This window comes from Heterocephalus glaber, unplaced genomic scaffold (genome assembly GCF_053883595.1).
Source record: "Heterocephalus glaber isolate CG9 unplaced genomic scaffold, H.glaber_assembly_v1.0 deba00000937, whole genome shotgun sequence".
NCBI classification, from domain to species: Eukaryota; Metazoa; Chordata; class Mammalia; order Rodentia; family Bathyergidae; genus Heterocephalus; species Heterocephalus glaber.
In genome coordinates, this window is record NW_028258173.1 from 1,564,421 (window position 1) to 1,585,037 (window position 20,617).

The following is a 20,617-nucleotide window of genomic DNA, read 5'->3' on the forward strand; positions in this document are numbered from 1 at the left end:
GGAAGGAAAGTGGGGTTTCCCCTCCTCAGCCCGGCCCCCAGCAGTCCCCATGCCCTTCCAGGTCTCGCTGTCCCGCTGGGGGAGGCCCACCGGCATGAGCCCCCCGTCCCTCACGACAAGGTGGTGGTGGATGAAGGTCAAGACCGAGAAGGACCGGAAGAGAACAACCTGCCTTCCAGACACACAGATCGAGGGGCTCCCGGGGGCGAGGGCCTGGCACCACCTCCCAAACCAGAGAGAGAGGAGGAGCTGGAGAGGGCAGAGGCCTTAGGGGACGTGAGGGGCCTCCCTGAAGACCTCCAGAAGGTCCCAGAGGCAAATGGCCAGCCTGCTGTCCAGCCGAAGAAGGAGGACCCCGGGCCAGGCAGCAGAGACCTGCACCCAGGGCCCCAGGCGGCCCTCCTGGCAGAGAAGAACCCCAGGGCGGCAGATGCAGGGGAGGAGGCCGTGCGTGACGCTGCGGGGGATGCGGGGAACGTCCTGGAGAGCGGCCCTGGTGAGTGTCGGCCTGGGGCCCACGGAAGGAAGCCCTTCTCCCTGGCACGGTGTTGGGGGCGGGAGGAGTCGATTATTCTTGTGTCCCATCTCTCTCCCCGTTCACAAGATTAGCATGTGAATGTAACAGCCCCTTCGGCAGCTGGTGAGGAAAACGAAGAGTCTGGTGGCTTGACAGCTACTATAATATCTGTCACACAGTTGTTTCCCAGACCACTAAATGTCAGGTGCCACGCTGTTCTCGTGTGTCTGGGCGCACACGGGGGACGGCGCCACAGCGCTTGACAGGTAGCACACTGTTAAGTGCCCGTCTAAGAGCTGGTTAGGACGGGGCTTGCATTTTAATTGGCAAAGGTAGTTAGCATTGGCTCCCTGCCACAAGCCTATGAGATTGTTAAATATTTTTTTATTACTTCCCCAGTAATCATCAGGTTGAGTATAAACTGCTGATGGGGGAGGGGGGCGGCAACGGAGAGTCATTTTAGGAAACATCTGCCGCCTCTGTCCCCCGCCCCTCCCGTGCCCCGTGTGCAGGTGGGAAGCTGCCCCTCCCGGGGCAGAGGCCAGCCGCTGGGGCTGGGCTGCAGCCGGAGCAGCCGGGGCAGCGGGAGCAACGGGACACGGAGCAGGCAGCGGAGCGGCCGGGCGGAGACCAGACGGGCAGCAAGCTGGAGGGTGAGCCTGGCCAGGGAGAGGTGGGGAGGGAGGGCCCGCTCCCAACGTCTGCTCCTGTCCTACTCAAAACATCTTGAGAGACCCGGGCCGGGGGTCTAGCTCAGTGGTTCCGCCGCCTGCCTTGCAACCCTAAGGAGCCAAGTTCAGTCCCCAGTACCAAAAAAAAAGTGCTCGCTTCGGCAGCACATAGGCGTCTTCAGAGACCCCCTTCTGCCTCCCACCAGTGACTTCCTCCCTGGTACCTCCTTAAGAACATTTTTTATCTCCCTTTAAAAAAAAATCTGTTGCTCTGTCATATGGCTTTTAATTAGCATTTTTATTTCATCTGAAAGTGGATATGTTAATACTGCCAACACTCAGGGTGTTTAAAGCCAGCCAGGTGTGGGACATCAGTACACCCACATATGAAGACTTTATTTCCAGGCTGGGCCTTGCCTTGCCTGGCGCCTGTCTAGGGGATGTGGCTGCAGTGGTCCCTGCCAGAGCCCCCAGCCCTGGAGCTCGGCTGTCCCTCTGCAGTCACACTGGCCCCTGTCCGCCGGAAGCGCGTGCTGCTCCATGTCCCAAAGCCAGACCCCTGTGCCTGTTTGGGCTTTTTATGCCACTCCTTGCACTGCACTTTCCTGCCCGAGGCCTGCCACGGCCTTGAGATGCCGCCTTTGTTCCTCAGGCCTGCCCCCAGGGAGCCCATGGCCTCGGGACCCTGTCCCCAGGCATGGCGCCTGGAGCCCGAGCCCCTGCCCCCAAGAGCCCTGGAAGGCAAACCTAAGGGACCTGTTAGGGTTCTGGAGCTCACAAGTTTCCTGGAAAACTCTTTCACTTAGTGTATCTGGTTGTCTCTGGTTGTAGTCTATTAATTGGTTCTAATTCCTGTATTCTGTTACCTAAACCTGTTTGATTTTTTTTCTTTCTGAAAAAGAGACTTTTCACGGTTTCCTATTCTGCCTTTCTTCCGTATGCCTCTCAACGGGATGAGCAGCTGAAATTAAAAAGATAGTAGCAGGTATGGCTCGAAGGGAGTGTGCTGAGATGAGAAGTCGCTTCTGGAGGTCTGCGGTCGCCCCAGCCCCTGGCCCGCACGCCCACCTCAGGGACCCTGTAGCCAGTTGGGGCTCCTCCCTTTGCAGATGCCTGTTCCTCTCGGCCCCAAAGCTGTGTTGTCCTCAGAGGACAGCGGCAGTGTCTGTCAGCAGGGATGCTTTCAGTACCACTGAGTCAGAGGCAGGGTGGGCCTGCGTGCACCCACTGTGTGTGCATGGCCTGTGCTCGTCCATCCCATCTGTGTGCCTGCCAGTGGCCCGGCAGACTGTCACCCCACACTTTCTCATCTGTCCCGTGTGGCTTCCAGCTGGACATGGTGCCTCTCCTGCTCGCCCTTCCTGATACTGTCCAGGTCTAGCTAGTCCCCTGAGGAGGAGCCGGTGGGGCAGGGGTCTGCTCTCGGATCTGCACCCTGGAGGCTGGGAGGGGGCCATCTCTGTACCATGGATGATTTCATGGTCACAGCTCAAGGACAGTGGGGTGAAGGGGCCATGGCTGAGGCAGCTGGTGTGCGCCTGTGGGGTCAGCACCCCAAGCTCCTGTCCCCAGGGGAGTACGTGGAATTGTCCCAACCAAGCAGCCTTTCCCCAGCAGGGGTCTGGATAACCTTGGGCATCAGCAGGGAGCAGCTGCCCTTCCTCCAGACAGCCAGCTGCAGCGCCCTCTCCTTGGTCCACTGCCTCCGGCATGGGCAGATGCCAACCTGGGGCACTCTGGCCACCCGTGGCCTGTCCCTGGCACACGGCGCCCTTGCTGGGACCCTCACTTTGACTACTTGCAGACACTCTTCTTCCTCCGACTTGAACCCACACACCTGGCAGCCCTAGCCGTCATCCTTCAGACTCCCAGTTTATAACAGGGCCATGAGAATGCGTACGCTGTGGCTGCGGCTGAGACGGTAGTAAAAGCTTGTATCCTCTGCACCTGGGCTGAGACTCCAGGCCACTCCCGCCCTGTGCTCTGTCTGAGGAAGACACAGCAGGTGTGAGCAGCGTGGAAGGGCTCCCTCTTCCCCACACTGGTCTGTGGTGCCCGGTGTGTGTCTCCCCTCCCACCGGGCTTGCCGGTACCTGGTGGGTGGTCAGGATCCACCCGTCAGCACTTGTGTGCTGACAGCTGTGAGCCTCCCTGGTGTCCCAGCCTTTGTGCTCTAGGCCTTGGGCCAGCCCCAGTACTGTGAGGGAAAAGGGAAAAGGAGCATCATTTTTGTTTCTTAAATTCTCGAGTTAGAGGAAATTTCCCCTCCTCCCCTCCCCTGCCCTTCTCTGTTTACCTTTTTTCCTTTCCTATCTTTGTTGCCCAGCTGGCCCTACACTCCCTCTCTTCCTGCCTCGGCCTCCTGAGTAAATTGGTACTATAGGTGTTCACCACCACAGCCGGCCCAGAGCAAACTTTCGTAAAGCATGAATATTCTTTTCCCAAATAATAGCTTCTAGTTTTATTTTCTTAATGTTTGTTGTAGAACAACTGAACTTATGAGATGGGGGAAATTACCCAGCCCAGATAGCTGTGACCAGTGTGCTAGCATGTTCCCTCTACTGCTTTCTCTGGACGTGTGTGTTCAGTCAGCACAAGGCAGGGAGCTGGGCCGCCAGCCTGAAGCACAGCAGCACAGCAGCACAGTGGGAGAGCGGAAGCAGGCAGGGCAGCCACCCGAGAGGGTAGGGGGGTGGGAGACCGGCCCCAGCTGGGGACTCTACTGACCGCCTCCCTGTGTGGTTACAACTGAAGACAGCATTGCCGGCATGGGCTGTGTCCTCACTGCTGCTCTGTGCAGGCAGCCGAGCGCCCTGACTCTGTGTGTCCCTAGCAGAAGCTGGCCGGGCTGAGATGCTGGACCACGCCGTCCTGCTGCAGGTGATCAAAGAGCAGCAGGTGCAGCAGAAGCGGCTGCTGGACCAGCAGGAGAAGCTGCTGGCTGTGATTGAGGAGCAGCACAAGGAGATCCACCAGCAGCGGCAGGAGGACGAGGAGGACAAGTCCAGGCAGGGTAGGTGGGGCCGTGGGCAGAGCTGGGCAGAGCTGGGCAGGGCAGGGCAGAGCTGGCGGTGGGCCCTGCCTAGGGAGGTGACGGAGCTGGGTCCGGTGACGTGAGGGTGTCTCCGGGTGTCCCTGCGGGCTGGATCTGAGGCTTGGTGGGCTCAAGTCCTACAGGGTGAGTTCAGGTTTTGATTCTTAATTCTATTTTTTTTTTTTTTTTTTTGGTACCTGGGATCAAACTTGGGTCCTTGTGCTTGCGCAGCAGGCAGCAAAACCACTGAGCTAAATCCCTGGCCCGATTCTTAATTCTAAACTGCTTGCACATTTGTTTGTTCAGTCCCTGCATTAGCAGCTTATGCCCATTCCTGTGGCTAAGCTGAGTACCAACTTCGCTTACAGGAGACATGCAGCCAGAGCCCGGGGTGGCTGTGCCCAGAGGTCAGGAGCAGGAAGCTCGAGACAGGCATGCTGGGGAGATGGTGGAGAATGGCCCTCCGAAGCCTGTGGGGCCTGTGCCCGGAGCTCCTGGGGACCGGCCTGCCCCACCCCAAGAGCTGGGCCAGCACTCCCCGGAGAAGCCCAGGCAGGCTGTGGAAAGAGACCCAGCTGGTCCTCCTGGTGGTGTCTCTGACACAGAGCCCCAGGCAGCCCAGGCCAACCTGAGCAAAGACCAGAAGGGCGCTGTGCCTGAGGCACCCAAGGCTGTGAAGCCCGTGCCCAAGTCTGACCCCACAGGGGCCCCTGGGAGCCCCGAGAAGCGGCTTGCTGAGGAGGTCCCCAGAGAGAGCCAGGATGTTTTTGGCAGAGCTTCCCAGGAAAGGAAGCAAACTGGAAAGAAAGTAGTGGCCCTTGGAGCCAACGCTCAGAATGAGGCTGCCAGGCCCATGGCAGGGGCAGGCGCGGAGCCTGGGGACGCCCTTGTGAAAGCCAGGCAGGCAGACCCAGGACCTGCTGTGGGCCCGTCGGGCCGGCCAGCAGTCATGGCCCCTCAGCCCCAGGCTGGACTGGATCAGCCTGAGCCCCGGGCCGTCTCTGATGGGGGCCAGGGTGGTCACCTGGAAGCAGGGCAGGAGTCACCTGGAGGAAACCACGCACCCACCCCTACCCGGCAGCCAGGAGCTGGGCAGGATGCTGCCAGCCAGGAGCCCAGGCAGAGGTCAGGCCCTGAGCCCGGGCCCAGACTCACTGTCCCCGAGGCTCAGAGGCCGGACAAGGCCAAGCCCAACCGAGACCTGAAACTGCAAGCTGGCTCCGACCTTCGGAGGCGGCGGCGGGATCTCGCCCTTCATGGAGAGGGGGACCCGTCCCCAAAGGATGGGGTCATCATCAGCTTTAACCCCCTCCTGGACATCCCGGCCAATGACCTTCGCAGCGCCCTGGACACCCAGCTCCGCCAGGCCGCTGGAAACGCGCTGCAGGTGGTTCACAGCCGGCAGATCAAGCAGCTGCCCGGGCCTCCTGAGGAGGCCTGAGCACCCCTGAGCAGTTGGCCTCCCGGCCCCGGCCTGGCTGAACCTGGACCTCAAGCTTGCTGAGCCCCAGGGCTGTGTCTGAGACCCTCACCAAGTACTCGTCTCTGCACCTGCTGCGCTCGTGTGTCCCACAAGTGGCTCTGAGTGAGGTGGCACTGAGGCCCAACTCGTAGCTGAGGAGAGCTGTGTCCTGCCAGCGGCACCTTTGACATCGCCAGGGCTGGGCCACCACTGGGCTCTGAGAACCTCCACTCACCAGGACAGTCCCGGCTGCCAGTGTCCCACGGCACTGTGCCCCTCCTCAGGGCCTTGGTACCCGCATCAGTGCCCTGCACACCCCGGGGTCTGCTCTTTGAAATCAAATTACTGAGGTAAAAAATAAATAAAAACCTGACTGACCAGTCAAGTTGGTGATGAGTCAATTCCTAAAGGAAAACGAGTTTGGGATTCTAGACAGCAGCACTGAGAGACACAGGGGGAACAGCGCCCCAAACCAGATGCCGCTGGGCTTGCAGGCCAGGTGGGCGTGCCCGGGGGACCTCCAGGCCACCGGTGCCTGGGGCTGGCCTGACCTGTGGCCGGGCAGGCGTCATGCACGTCGCAACTGGTGGAGTGGCGGCAACTCCTACTCAGGCGCTGCCTGTCCCGCATCCGCATGGGCTCCTAGCAGAGGCAGGGCCACCTCTTGGGCCAGCCTCCCCTTCCCGTGCTGCCCAGAGCAGCCATGGCTGGAGTTCTGCTTTTGAGAGGCCCGGCCCAGAGGGCTTGAGAAATACAGGGCAAGCGCATGAGAGCCCGGCTTGTGCCCAGTCCTGGCACAAAGGCCATGGGAGGACACATTTGTGAACGCTTCAGGGAGCCCTGGCCCATGCCCTGGTGTACTCTCCCTGGACCTGACAAAATCTTTTTGGGTTTTCTTAGAGTTTCCTCAAACCTGTCATTCCATGTCCTGAAGAGTAGACAGCGACTGAAAGGAGCGGGAACTTCCGTGAGCGGAGTCCTGATTCCTGCTGCATGGGCCAGGGCTCTGCTCACAGGAGGGATACACCCAGCAAAGGGGCCTGGGTCTCAGGTCTCTTTTTTGGTACTCAAAATCGAACTCAGGACCTCCTGCTTGCCAGGCAGGTGCTGCGCTGCTGAGCTATATCCCCAGCCCTTTTTTTTTTTTTTTTTTCAATATTGAGGATCGAACCCAGGGCCTTTGTACTAAGCTATGTCCTCGGCCTTTTTAAAAAAATTATTTTGAGGGCTGGGGATTTAGCTCAGTGGTTCTGCCGCCTGTCTCGTAAGCGCAAGGACCCGAGTTCAATCCCCAGTACAAAAAAAAATTATTTTGAGACTCTCACTAAGTTGCCCAGGCTAGGCTGAAACTTGTGATCCTCCTTCGTCAGCCTCCAGAGTGCTGAGATTATAGGTGTGCACCACACCTGGCTGCATCCTTTCTTTTTGACAAAAGAAACCATCACTTGGTGGTAATACCTCTGGACAGCGCTCTGCTCAGAACTCACCTGTTACATTGCCAGGAGTGGGGTCTCTGCTTGATGCTCCTGAATCCCGGAGCTGGTTTCAGTTTCTGTTCTGCCAGGTAACCTATGACCTGGGAGTAGGCAGCAGGCACACATGAGTGGCCCTGCCTCTGCACCCTGCCCTGGCCGCCCTCAGGACTCCTTTTCCTGGCCCTCCTGGGCAGCAGCCCCATGGGGAGGAGAGAGGTCTCCCCTAGAAATCTGGGGCCTCTGCTTCCTGGGCAGCACCCCGGCCGCACCACCATCCAGGTCAGACACAGGGTCCGGCCCACCCCAGAGACCCCTGGGGTATGGTTCCTGCCTCCGGGGCCCCTTTCTAGAGCAGCCGCAGTTCGGCCAGTCAGCAGCACATGCTCCACAGGGGTGGAGTGTGCCTGACGAGAGCCATGAGGTGGCTGGTGGGCTTGGCCTTCAGCCATGAGGTCTTTTTTTTTTTTTTTTTTTTTTTGGTACTGGGGATTGAACTCCGGTCCTTGTGCTTGTGCAGCAGGCAGTGAAACCACTGAGCTAAATCCCCGGCTAGCCATGAGGTCTTAACAGGAGCTGACATTTATAGCAGCTACGGTCGAATGTGGCCCCTGCAAGATTCAGGGGCCGGGCCAGGCCGCTGTGGGAGAGAATGGGGAAGTGGGCCTGTTTTGCAGGGTGTGTAGGCCCCGTGAGGCCCCCGCGGTGCTGGGTGTCAAGGTTGTACGCACCCTTACTTTCTGCCAAGTGAGGAGATGGCCCCAGGCCCTGCCGGACAACAGCGCCAGCCACGCTCCATCCCTAACTTCCCAGCTCCCCGATGTCTCCGAGGCGCAAAGGACCGAAGCAGAGCTGAGCACAGAGACATGGCTATGGAACAAAAGCCATCCCTGCTACACACTGACAGCCGAGTCCTCAGCAGAACCCCAGACCTGGGCACCCAGTGAGTCTGGGGGAGGCCTGAGACAGGTGGGCAGGAGCCAAGGCTGAGGGAGGTTTGAGAGAAATTTGGGGTGATGGGGCCATGCAGAGTGGGGTCCAGGAAGCCTGAGAGCTGAGTTTGGCGGCCTGGGCCACGTGGGCCATGAGAAGTGGTGGCCCCATCTGTCACCACAGAGGCGGGTATCAGGGGACAGCAGGAGGCAGCACCTGCCCAGTCTGGAGGGCTCCCACAGGGAGTCCCACGGGACCAGATTGGGCATCTTCAGGGAAGCTGGGCATAGCGGCACACACCTGTGATCCCAGCACTAGGGAGGCTGAGGCAGGAGGATCATAAGTGTGAGGCCAGCCTGGGGTACAGAGTGAGCTCAAGGCCAGCCTCAACTCTACAGCGAGACCTTGTCTCAAAAATATTTTTAAAAAATAATTTAAGTCTTCGGGAAGAAGCCCCAGCCAGCAAGGTGGCAGGTGCCGTCAAGAGGCTCAGGTGGGTTGGGAAGGACAGTCCTCTGCAGAGGGTCCCTGTGGTATGGGGTTTCCCCTCAGTATTGCTGGGCTTTTCTCTTTGGTGTGTCCTGGTCATGGGCCTTTTGGTCTAATGGCTTCACAAGATTTAGGTTAAATTTTTTTTTTTTGGTACCAAGGATGGAAGTTGGGACCTTGCGCCAGGCGGCGGAACCACTGAGCTAAGTCCCTGGCCGCAGATTAAATATTTTTGGTGAGAATGTCTTTAAGTAGGGATGTTGTGGCAGAGTTCACAGCCCAGACTCACCAGCTTTTTTGGGGGTGGGGGTGGCTAGGACCCCTTGTTCCTGGGAGAGACCAGGTCCCCACAACACAGCCAGTGTACGATAAACACAAAACCATGCAAGATGTAATAGTCTTTATTGCTGATTTGGTTACATCTGAATCTAACTCAGATCCTTCTGCACGCAGAGCTGAAAACAAATTCCTGTCTTGCCCAAGGTCCAGCCTGACGAGGAAAACACACTGGGACACCGAGAACTTGGCTGCTCCCACTTCCTTCTGCCCGGAGAGCGGTCCTGGGCACCATCCACATGTGGGGTCTGTGCCCACGGCAGTGGTAGATGCAGGGGCCAGAGCCCAGGGTCCTCCCTAGGAGCCTCCCTTCAGGCTCTTCTTGGCCTGAAAAACAAAGCATTCTGTCTGAATTGCTTATTTCTAAGTTAGGTATTGCTCAAAAACAAGAAATCTACCACACTAAATACCATGTTCTACCAAACACCTTACACACAACTTGAGTGCTGGTGTGTGGCAGGGGACCAGGCTGCCTGGAGCTCAGGAGGCCCCAAGGCTGGGTGTCTCTGAGACCCACTGGGTCCCATGCTGTTGCCAAGGGCAATGGAGCCTCTTCTCTCAGAGGAGACTGGAGGTGTCTGCCCAGCAGACAGGGCTCATGGGATGAAGCACAGAGCCCGGACCACCTCCTCAGGTAGCACCCCAGGAGCACCCTGAGTCACGGGGAGGAGAGGCTCCTCATCGAGAGGGTGTCTTGGGGGTCCCAGCTGAGCTCAGTCCATCTAATGATGGAGACTGGTCCCCCTGACCCCTGGGTAGTGGCTCCTGAAGGTCTTTGATCCAGGCAAAAGAGTGTAAGGGGGTTGGGGTCACGGATGGCCAGATACCTAATAGTTAACTCGTGCCTGGCCACAGAAAGGGTGTGTGGTAAAGAGAACCCAGGTGTATCGTATCACTGATCTCCTGAGAGCTGCTCAGAGTGAAGACCTGTCCACCTTTCCCCTCACAGAGAGCTGGCAAGTTGGGAAGCTCCTGAAAGTCAGAAACCGAGTCAGAAGGACCAAAATAGTGCTGCTTCTGATGAGGGACCCACCTCTGGGTGGGAGGATGGGCCACAACAACCACAAGGCAGGCATGAGTTCTCCCAGCCTTCCAGAAAATGAGTACAAGACTGAAAGAAATACACGTACCACATACTCTGCCATTCTGCTTAGGACAATCCCAGAGCACCAAGAAACTGCTTCAGTCACAGTCTTCTGTTACTTCTTGTCCAACTACCCTTCCCCAGTCCAGCTCTCATTAGCAGCTCCCTGGAAACGCACCCCACAGAATCAGGGTGCTCCAGGTGGGGCCCAGTGATGCTGACACTGGGAACCAGCTTCAGAATGACAGCCCGAGACCCTTGTGGTTAAAGCCCCATAGGCAGGGACACCTTGCTGGTCCTGTTCTGGAACATTCATAATGGCCATCTCCCCAGCCTGCAAGAACCCTACTTTCTCGAGGGCCTTTACGCAAGTCTTCCTCCTTCACAGTATGTGGCCATTTGCACAAGCAGTATGCCGTTTTCATCGGTGGTGCAACCCGTCAGACAAAGACCTTGACAATACCATGACTAAGAAACACAAAGGACTGGATGGTGGATGGGTCAGAGGTAGAACGAATCAGGGACCAAGGTGCTTCCATGAGAACCTGCTACGTTTCTTTGTAGATTCTTTGTAGAATCTACGAATTCCCTTTCCTCCTCTATGAAAGGGCGTGTCCGGCAGGTCAGGAGCTACAGCAGGTGCGGGGCCCCCATTAGGCAGTTACGCAGGGTAGAAACGGGCCGCGGTGGGCCTTGCTGAGTCCAGAGTCTGGGTCCCGCCCTTGGCGACAGTACCAAAGTTCAGGAGCGCTTCCCGCTGCATCACTGCTGGGCCTTCTTGAGGTTGGCGGGATCCTCGATTTACAAACGCAGAGACTAGCCTGTCTGCCGGGTCAGGGCAGCCCTTACAACCTGAGCCGGGGGAAAGGAAAGGCAGGAGAGGGACGACTCTCGGGAAGGGCAGGGGAGGGGGCAGCCCCCACCTACCGCAGCGACGAAGCAGCTCCGCAGGGCCTCGAACTCCCGTGCACAAAGGTCCTTGCTCAGGCGGCCGCCCGGGGCGGTGGAAGCCTGCACGCACCTGCCGTACGCCCCAGCCTGCGAGGGGACGGGCGCGGTCACGGGAGCCTGACGGTGGCCTTCGCCTGCTCTCCTGCCACCTCTCGCCTGGCCACAGGCCCCACCAGTCTTTCCTACCCTGCAGACATGGCCCCGCTCTCGGCTCCTTACCTCGGCCTCGCAGGCCGCCAGGCGCTCCGGGAAAGCGCGGAAGCGGCTCCGCACGCGCCGCCACACCGCTCCGTTCGCTGACATGAGAGGATCCTCCTGGCACGCGTGGAGGCCGCCATTTTAGGGGCCCCCTCTTCCGGCGTTCATTGCTTGGCCAGTCTGCGCTTCCGCCCATCATCCTTCCTATTCTTCCTCGTTGACTAGCATTTCCTGGCCTCAATCCCTACAATTGGTTTTTATCCTTGTCTGTCTCTACCTTCGGACGTCGGATTGGTTCAAGTGCAAATTGTTCACGAAGCCGACCTCAGGGCCCGCCTGCCACTAGCGATTGGCTGTTGGAGCCAGAGTCGCGTGGTGATTGGAGAGTACGCGCCTGGCGGAAGCGGGGCAGGCCGGGAGGTCATCTGGACCATGGCGGCCCCGCCGCCGCTGCGGGACCGCCTGAGCTTCCTGAACCGGGTGAGTGAGGCCAGCCCGGTTCGCCGACTTCCGGGCGTCCCGGTACCTCACTGGAGCGGCGGGGACGGTTCAGCAGCGCCAGAGAAAGGCGAGCCCACTCCGACCGCGGGAGAACGCGGTACAGGGCACAGGGACACCTCGTGTAGGAGACGAAGACACCTTGGAACAGAGGCCGCGGCAGGCCCGTCTTAGTAGATCTCCAAGAGAGGGGTCAGGGCCTTTTGCCAGCTGCTGGTCACAACAAATCGTAAAGTCCTTTGACAGCTCTCTGACTTCTGAGGCTGAAGTCTCAGGCCCTGGACGGTCCCAGGCAGGTGGTACAGCAGGTCTGCAGTCCTAGGCAGGGCTCTGGCGGAGTCCTTATGCCCTCCCTTCAGGCCCCCTTCATGGTGTGGTGGGCAGATAGGCGGTGTGTCGGAGTGGCGTGTGCCCACAGCCTCCCGGAATACCCACGTGGTGCACGTTTTACCTGTGTTCATGACTGTAGGTGCCTGGCGTTCAGACTGTATTCTCTGCTTTAGGACCTGACGTGGTCCCCATACTTGTCATTGTAAATAGCCTTGAACCCCTCCACAGTCCAGGTATTGAATAGGCGTTTCCATTTTTCAACCCCATAAATGTTATCTTTTCCTGACAAGCAGGTAACATAAGCAAACAGTCTGTACTGATGTGTGAACAAAAGCCCACAGCTTGATTGTTCTTAAGGAGCTTTGGAGTTAATTGAGCTGAGTTCTGATTCTGCCCATCAGTGTTCAGGAGAGCTGGTGTCACAGCCCTGAACTTTTTCTTCTGCTAGTCAGTAAGTATGTATATTAAAAGTACCTTCAAATAGTCTTACTGATAAATGTAGAAGGATGGGGCTGTGCCTCATCTTGTCTGGATAGAGGACCAGCATTGATGTTCCTCTCCCCTGGGGCCACATATCCCTGACCATGCAGAGGAGACCCTCCTTCAGGTCTCCTATGGCCATTAGAACGATTCTTGTCCCTTTCAGGTCCTACCCCAGGCCGGCATGTCATCAGTGAGAGCAAGGCCTTCTCCTACGACCTTTGGTGGCTGCAATCTCACCTTCTTATAGAAGGTGAATGCTTAGGGCTCTTTTTCCCTTTCAGCTCCCAATTCTCCTGAAGGGAACCTCAGACGATGATGTCCCATGTCCAGGGTACCTGTTTGAAGAGATTGCTAGTATCCTTCCTTGACATCCCCCGTGTGGACAGAGTGGATGGCAGGGGCCCTGGTGCAGCACCCGGGATTACTGGAGGTTCTGCCCTGCTGTGGGCACACATGATCCCTTTATCACAGTAACCTGGGGTGGCTGGGGTCTGGAAGCTGGGATACCATTAGGCCCCTTGGATGCAGCCCAGCTGCCCCTCTGGTCTGAGGACAGTGGGCAAATTGGGACTTCTCGTGCTTTGAGGAAAGTAAATGAAAAGACCTGGGGCCCAGGAGACCCTAGAAGCTCCAGTGCTCCTGAAACCTGGCCTGTGGTAGGTATCTGCAAGGAGTGTGAGCTAAGGAGGTGGATAACACAGGAGAGCGGGCTCTCTCCTCACCAGCACACCCTGCTGTGGCCTGCATCAGCTTGCTCCTTTCCTAACCCGAGTGCATCCCAGAAATCTCCCATGAGTCGGTGGGCAGCAGCCAGTGCTTACTGGAATACCTCCTGAACCGCCTGGACAGCAGCTCTGGCCATGTGAAGCTCAAGGTGAGTCCTAGCCTGGCTGCTGGTTGGGGTGGGGGGTACATGGCCCAGTGGTGGGTGGCCGGGCCCTGGCCTGAGCATCCTGTGTAGGGTCCTACCAGCCCCACATACCCGGTGATTCCCCAGGTGCTGAAGATTTTGCTCTACCTGTGCAGCCATGGCTCCTCCTCCTTCCTGCTCATCCTCAGACGAAACTCTGCTCTCATCCAGGAAGCCACAGGTAGCAGCACCAAGGGGAAGCCAAGGGCCTTGGATGGTAGGGAGGAGGATATTGGTTGGTCTGGACCTGCAAAGAAAGGTAAAGGGGTGCTCTCTGGGGTGGCCAGCTCAGCCTGCCTCCTTCTGCCTTCCCTGCCCTGCAGTTTTTGTAGGACCCCCAGACCCTCTGCACGGGAACAGCTTGTACCAGAAGGTGCGAGCAGCTGCCCAGGTGAGCCCCAGCCCCAGTCCCTCCCAGGGTCCCCAGGCTTGCTGAGGTGTCGGCAGAATATCTGCCGTTCTCCCACTGCTGCTGGCCCACAGCTCCTGTGTCTGGCTGGGAGGCTCCCGGCACATTTGGGATGGAGCTAAGTGACAGGGCAGGAGCCAAGAAAGCAGCCTGTAGCTCAGTGAGCCCTGCCTCTTCCCTCAGGACCTGGGCAGTACCTTGTTCTCTGACGCTGCACCACTGCCTCCCTCCCGGCCTGCCAGGACCCTGCCTCTCACAGGTAGGAAGTTCTGGTACTGCTCAGTGCCATCTCATTTCTCCCTGCCCTCCAGTCCTGGGCTTAGTGCACGTACGGGCCGTTGGGTGGGTGGGTTTGTGTGGGCAGGGTCAGATGCTTGTGTGGGTGTGGCCAGGGTGAGTGGACTCTGCTGAAGCCCAGGTCCTCCTAGGCATGGGCTCCCAGTCCAGGCCTCTCAGCGTACTCCAGGGTTTCGGTTACAGCCAGGAGCGGGGCCATGCAGGTAAGGGGGATCCTGTGGACCCAGCATCTGGGGGTGCAGGGAGACCAGGGCAGTCAGAGCAGGCCTCACTGCTCACAGTGGTATACTCCCCACCACCAACTCCTCTGCCCTTCTAAGAGGAGGGCAGCACAGGGGTGGCCAGGTCTGCTTGGTGGAAGTCAGGGTCGGCCAGAGTGGGGGCTCAATCCTACTTTGAGGGGCCAAAGGTGGTGGTCCCAGCCAGAACAGGAACTCAAGGTCCCATGTTGGAGCTGTAATCAGGGGTGGCACATTCCGGTATCTGTGTCCTTAGGACAAGTGAAGCCTTCCTGTTGGAGGTGTGCAAAGTGGCCTATAACAGGGACAGAGCCACTTCAGAGTCCCCTGGGACTGGACCTCAGGCTGTGGCCAGCTGTTTGCTGTTAGACCCTGTCACAGATCAACTTTGTCCTGGCTCTGGGGCCCCGGCTCTCACTTTAGTCTGGAGGGACCTTCTGTAGGGAGCTCACACTGGCAAGGGCAGCCCCTTCCCAGTGCTGGGACTAGTACCCCTTAAGGAAGGACAGCCACTTGGGATACCCCCTGCCAGTAGGCCTCTGCTCTGTACGTGCAGCGTGCATCCCTGTCCCCAGCCCTGAGCATCGGGGCAGGTGCGAGTGTCAACACCATGCCCCTTCTCCTGGGCACAGGCTCCTCAGGTGGAGCCTTCCTATCCACCATCCAGAGGGCTGCAGAGGCAGTGGTTAATGCCGTGCACCCCGGGGCTGAGAATTCCCGGAACCAGAGGCCTCTGCCACAGGGTGACACCTACCAGCCTTCGATGACACCTTTGGGCAGCCACCCTGCCCCTGGGAACCTGCTCCCTGGGGCCATCCCAGGTGCTCGAGGTATTGGGGGCTCTGGGTCACTCTCCTGTCACTTGCTGGGACCCTGGGCTTTAAGGGCTTGTAGGCAAATGACCACAGGGGAGAAGGCGCCAACAGCTCAGGCAGGTGGAGATGAGGGGTAGAGCAGGGAAGTGGAATGCCTGTTGGGTGGGGTTCACCTGCCTGAAGTTTTCTGGAGCTGCTACCCAGGCAGCTGCCCCGTCCTCAGCTCAGGTCACAGAGGGCCTGGGGAGGCAGGTGTGGGGCTGATCGGAAGCTGCTGAGCATTTCAGCTGCCATCCCTGTCTCTTCCAGCTGTGAGACACCAGCCAGGGCAGGCTGGAGGGGGCTGGGATGAGCTGGACAGCAGCCCTGGCTCCCACAGCTCGTCCCGGAACAGTGATCCGAGCCGGGCCTCAGACTCGGGCAGTCGGTCAGGCAGTGACAGCTACTCAGGGGCCAGCCAGGAGCCGGGTGACCTGGCAGAAAGGTGAGTGGAGCTGCCAGTGTCAGGCCATGTGGCCTGCCCCCTAGGAGGGCCTTCCAGCTGGCTTCTGCCCCTAGGCCCACCCAGCGCAGGGAGGGAGGAGGCCCGGCCCTAGCCCTCCACCAAGGACAGAGCTGCCCTGACCCAGCTGTACCCTCGTCAGGGCCGAAGCCATGTCCCTGAGTGACTGCCAGCAGGAGCTGAGCCTGGTGAGGACTGTGACGCAGGGGCCCCGTGCCTTCCTGAGCCGTGAGGAGGCTCAGCACTTCATAAAGGAGTGAGTGGCGGAGCTGGGGATTTAGCTCAGTGATTCAGGCGCCTTCCTGGTAAGCTCAAGACCCCGAGTTCAATCCCCAGCACCCCCCCCCCCGCAAAAAAAGAGTGAGTGGCCACTGGTCCTACCCGCCCTGTGGGGAGAGGGGACACCATGACCGCCCCCCAATTCCTTCCTTCGGCAGGTGCGGGCTGCTCAACTGCGAGGCTGTGCTGGAGCTGCTCCTTTCCCAGCTGGGCACAGCCAGTGAACACGAGCAAATGGTGAGGGCGGGCGGGCGCCAGTGGAGGGCACCCACAGGCAACGTGGCGGGTGGCTGTCCCTTGCCAACTCGGGGTGGGGCTGGGAGCAAGGAAGGGAGTGGGTGAGGAAGGTCTGGAGGAGCCGCCCGAGCCCCTCCCTGTACCAGGTCCGCAGGAGCTGAGGAGGAGCGGTCAGCAGAGGGGCCCCTGCAGGCCTCGCTGCCCCAAAGGCATGGAGTGGTGTAGGCGGCTGACCTGTCCCTCCCGTGCCTGCAGAGGGCCCTGGGCGCCATCTCCTCCCTCGGTTCTGCCGACCTCCTTCCCCAGGAGCACATCCTCCTCCTCTCCCGGCAGCGGCTGCAGGAGCTCAGCAGGGGTAGCCCCGGGCCTGTGACCAGCAAGGCCACCAAGGTGGGCAGCAGTTGGAGCCACAGGTGCACCGGGCCCTAGGGAGCCATGGGCAGCCTCAGCTGTCCCCACTGCCATGGGCAGCCTGTGTTTAGACTTCCCCAGCCCTGCCCAGTGGGCGGTGCCAGCTGAGGGTTGTCCAGCTCCTGGAACCCAAGAGCCCACTCCACCCAGTGCTGCCTGCTCCCCTCCCTCTCCCTTGCCTGGGCTCACAGCCTCCGCCAGGGACCCCACTGCTGCCTTCACCTGGACCAGCTCCAGGCGAGCAGAAGCCTTTGCTTTTGTCTGTGTCTACTTCCTGAGCCACTCTGAGTGCCTGGGGGCCTCTCCACCGCCTGGTAGCGCCCCCAGCTTTCTTCCCGTTTTCTCTGTGGCTGCTGAAAACTAGCTCCCTTGCTCCCGGGCGAACAGGGCCATGTGTCTGTGCAGAAATGACACATGCTGTGTGTCTCGATGTTTTGACATTACAAGGCCAGCAGCAAGTGACCACGGCCTCCCCACACTGGCCCTGCCTCTGGGCAGTGGACTGAGGAGGGACTTGGAGAAGGCACCCTCAGACTGTGACCCCAGGAGCTGCACACAAGCCCTCACCGCCTCCTCTTTCCTTCCAGATCCTGAGGCACTTCGAAGCCTCCTGTGGACATCGGCTCCCAGCCCCAAGGCCCCGTGCCGAGCCCGGCCCCACATCCACCCTTGTGGGGCCGTCAGACTTGCTGTCAGACCCCAGGCCTCCCCCTGGGGGCCAGGTCATCCTCCAGCCTCTGAGCTCCATCCCAGTCTTGTCAGGCAGCCCTGCCCCTTCCCCAGCTGCAGACACCAGCCCCCTCCCAACCCCTGGACATGCCAGCAAGGCTGAGACCCTCCCAGCAGCTTCCAGAGAGCGGGGGGCATGGCCTGAGCAGGGCTTGGGGGACACGGACACCCCAGAGAGAGGCCCTGGCCACTTCCCATGGAGCCACGACTCCTTGTTTGCTGGCATGGAGCTGGTCGCCTGCTCCCACCTGGTGGGGGTTCAGGCTACAGCAGAGGAGCCCAACCCGGCCCCCCACGGCCCTGGGACATGGGCCCAGAGGGCGGCAGCCACACAGCCTGCAGGCCCAGAGTTGTCAGCCTTTGCCTTCTTAAACAAGTGACCATGTGGGCCTGGCTGGTCTCCTTGTCCTCAGCTGGTGGCTCCCAGGACCCCATGGCCTCCTGCTGGCAGCCACCGACCCCACCCCTTCACTTACCCATCGCCCACTGTGGCCTGGGTACAGGAGCCTGAGCCAGATGGTGCCGAGTGGGCCTCCCAGCAGCTGGCCTGGTTGCTGATGGGCCGAGTGTCCCTCAGGATGCTGTGGAGCAGCCAGGACAGGATGCAGTTGGACCCTCAGAGCCATCTCGGATGCACTGCTCCCCAACCAGCTTGCCTGATGAGGACCCACACAGGTCGTTCTGGGGGTCTCCCTGTGGCTGGGGCCAACTTGGCCACTGCAGAGGTTTCCACCTTTCAATGGCGCATCTGCAGGGCTGGCATTCCTGAGGCCCAGCCCTCGGCTCACCCTGCTCCTGTCTCCAGCTCACCTGTCCACCATCTGCTTTGCCAGAGGCTGGCTATGGGGACTTGAGTTCTGCCAGGAAGGTGGCAGGGCTCAGACGTGCTGCCTGGGTACCCAGGGCAACTCTCGCCCGCCTTGCCCTCCGGACCGGGGTGCTGGTGTGGCTCTGGAGGCCTCTGCTCAGTTATTTTCATCTTGACCTCAGACCTCTCCTCCCCAGGAAGGTCACAGCCTCTGGAGCTGCGGCCTTGTGGGGTGGGCAGCTGAGGGGATTGGTGCCTGGGGCTGGGGCCGGTTCTCAGCTGCCTGGTGTCCTTGGCCCTTTCAAGGTCAGGGTGGGGAGTGGGGGTGTGAAACCCATCCCTGGAAGACCTGGAAGGAGCTCTGGGATTCACACTCTGAATAAACAGTGCTGTTTACACGGACCTGGAACATTGCTGGTGTTTTCTCCTTTTGTATAGGTGCATTTTAATGAAAATACCATTATGAAGGGAAACACTTAAAGGCTGCCTGAACAGCAGTGACAGGTGCTATCCCTCAAATGTTCGGTGCAGCTCCCCAGTGTTCTTGTCTTCACCATTAACCCCTGGGGCAGAGAAAACCGTGCACCTTGGTGGTGGTTACTCAGCCGGTGTCCTGGATGCAAGACTGGCGATGCGCCACTTGGTAATGGACTTCGATGTTTCCCAAATTCCACATCAGGTTTAAGGTGAGCCCCGGTAAGGCTCAGCTGGACCCCCCTCCACCCTGTGATTGTTAGGCAAGAGTTCCAGCCCCAGCCCTCTCAGCTGGATTTTTTTTTTTTTTTTGGTTATGGGGATCAAACTCACGACCTTGTGCTTGAGAGGCAGGTGTGGTGCCACTGAGCTACACCCCTAGTCCTCAGCTGGATTTTTAATATAGTGAGGAGCTGATACTAAAATTTATAGGGAAAGTTAAAGGAGTCAAAATAGCCAGGATAATTTTGAAAAAGAACATACTAGATTTCAAGATTTTCTATAAGGCTGCAGTAGTCAAGACTGTGGTATTGGTGCAAAGTTCCTCATACTGTAGGTCAGCAGAGCAGCAGACTGGAGACACAGACCATACAAACAGTCAACTGATTTTCTACAGAGATGTAAAAGTAACTCAGTGAAGAAGGGGTAGCCTTTTAAGAGTGAGCTGGAATAATCATCTGTATGGAAAAAAGAATCTTGGCCCATACTTCACCTCATGCCTTATACAAAATTTAAAGCGAGCCACGGACCTAAACATAGCACCGAAAACTATCAAACTTTGAGAAGAAAAGGAAGAAAAGTTTCTGTCATTGGGATTGGCCGTGGCTTTATACATTAGATTTTAGAAAGCACAAACCAGTCAGGCATGGTGGTGCACACCTATAATCCTAGCACTCTGGGAGGCTGAGGCAGGAGGCTCACAAGTTTGAGCCCAGCCTGGGCAACTTGGCAACTTAGCAAGAACTTGGCTCAAAAAATAAGCAGGCATAGCAGCACATGCCTGTAATCCCAGCATTTAGGAGGCTGAGGTAGAGGATTACCACAAGTCGAGGCCAGCTTGAACTACATAGTGAAATCTTGTCTAAAAAAAAAAAAGTAATAATAAAATTAAAAAGGGCTGGCGGTTTGGGTCAGTGGAGAGGCCACGGGTTCAATCCCCAGTATCTCAGAGGAGGGGACACCCTGAGGGTTCCAAGAGGTAAGTGGAGGGGGAGCCACTGGGGATTCACACAGTGCTGATGGGAGTGTAGCGTTATACACGTTCTTCAGAAAAGTTTGGCAGTTTCTTATAAAGTTAAATAAATACCACAGGCCCCAGCAATCCCACTGGTAGGCGTTTATCCAGAGAAATGTCCCGTGCTCACATGAAGCCCCTAAGTGGGTGAGTGAGGCCCCAAATGTGCTTGACCTGTAGCCTGCATTCTCCGGGGAATGCAGATGGATTTTAGTGTCAGTGGGGAAAGCCAGCCCAGGGTCACGCGGGGGTCACTCCGGCTGTGTGGCCTTGGCTGAGGCTGGGGCACAGGTCGGTGGAGGGGCTAAGGGCTGGGCAAGACTGGGGACAATGAGGCCACCCAGGGGTTCGGGTGGAGGTGGCAGTGGCCTCCATCTGGATTGAGGGGTTGGTTTACACAACCGCACAGCCCAAAATGTGAACGTCACTCTACCTTAATCAAACTTTTTCATTAAAAAAATGAATAAAACGGGAAGTCAGCACTGCTGTTATTTTGATACAACTTTTGCTGGAAGAGCATCTGATGATATACAGGGCGTAACTTCAATTCTTTTACATTTACTTAGACATGTCCTATGAGCTAGCATGTGGTCTATTCTGGAGACTGACCCGTGTGCAGCCGAAAAGAATGTGTATTCCGATTTTGTGGGGTGGAACACTATAAATATCTATTAAATCCATTTGTTCAATAGCTTGGTTCAGTTCTAGAATTTCCTTGTTAACTTTTTGTCTAGATGATCTGTCTATTCGTGATAGTGGGGTATTGAGTCTCCCACTACAATCGGGTTAGTGTTTATTTGGTTTTTCACGTCTAT

The 20,617-nt window shown here is 58.1% G+C and overlaps 3 protein-coding genes across 12 annotated transcripts in view; 2 read left to right on the forward strand and 1 right to left on the reverse strand.

Annotated features, from left to right (window-relative positions):
• The window catches only part of Slc38a10 (solute carrier family 38 member 10), a 41,894-nt gene extending 35,825 nt beyond the window's left edge, over positions 1-6,069 (forward strand). For 5 of the 8 annotated variants that reach the window (XM_021240993.2, XM_087208314.1, XM_013078173.3 and 2 more), the window contains 5 exons: positions 62-496; positions 1,030-1,170; positions 2,150-2,173; positions 4,022-4,201; positions 4,591-6,069. In XM_021240993.2, the coding sequence (XP_021096652.2) occupies positions 62-496; positions 1,030-1,170; positions 2,150-2,173; positions 4,022-4,201; positions 4,591-5,663 (1,853 nt within the window). In that variant the 3' untranslated portion in view covers positions 5,664-6,069. The remainder of the gene's footprint in view (positions 1-61; positions 497-1,029; positions 1,171-2,149; positions 2,174-4,021; positions 4,202-4,590) is intronic. The other 3 variants (XM_004860916.3, XM_021240989.2, XM_004860918.3) reach the window with 3 other exon arrangements.
• A 2,894-nt stretch (positions 6,070-8,963) lies between these two features.
• On the reverse strand, positions 8,964-11,317 carry Ndufaf8 (NADH:ubiquinone oxidoreductase complex assembly factor 8). The gene is made up of 3 exons (XM_004860915.4): positions 11,169-11,317; positions 10,926-11,036; positions 8,964-9,241 (listed from the first exon to the last, which is right to left on the reverse strand). The coding sequence occupies exons 1-3, from the start codon at positions 11,250-11,252 to the stop codon at positions 9,212-9,214; spliced, it is 225 nt and encodes a 74-aa protein (XP_004860972.1). The 5' UTR covers positions 11,253-11,317; the 3' UTR covers positions 8,964-9,211.
• A 150-nt stretch (positions 11,318-11,467) lies between these two features.
• Tepsin (TEPSIN adaptor related protein complex 4 accessory protein) lies at positions 11,468-18,503 on the forward strand. Of its 3 annotated transcripts, none has more exons than XM_004860912.4 (13): positions 11,468-11,627; positions 12,740-12,812; positions 13,241-13,332; positions 13,456-13,549; positions 13,692-13,759; positions 13,961-14,036; positions 14,206-14,277; positions 14,946-15,143; positions 15,438-15,612; positions 15,773-15,886; positions 16,068-16,146; positions 16,402-16,536; positions 17,145-18,503. In XM_004860912.4, exons 1-13 carry the CDS (start codon positions 11,580-11,582, stop codon positions 17,664-17,666), a joined length of 1,746 nt encoding a protein of 581 aa, XP_004860969.1. In that variant the 5' UTR covers positions 11,468-11,579; the 3' UTR covers positions 17,667-18,503. The 3 variants fall into 3 exon arrangements, with proteins under 3 accessions (XP_004860969.1, XP_021096764.1, XP_021096762.1); XM_021241105.2 differs by having other exon boundaries at positions 16,480-16,536; XM_021241103.2 differs by lacking the exon at positions 11,468-11,627 and adding an exon at positions 11,634-12,426 and having other exon boundaries at positions 12,622-12,812.
• Positions 18,504-20,617: the final 2,114 nt, after the last annotated feature.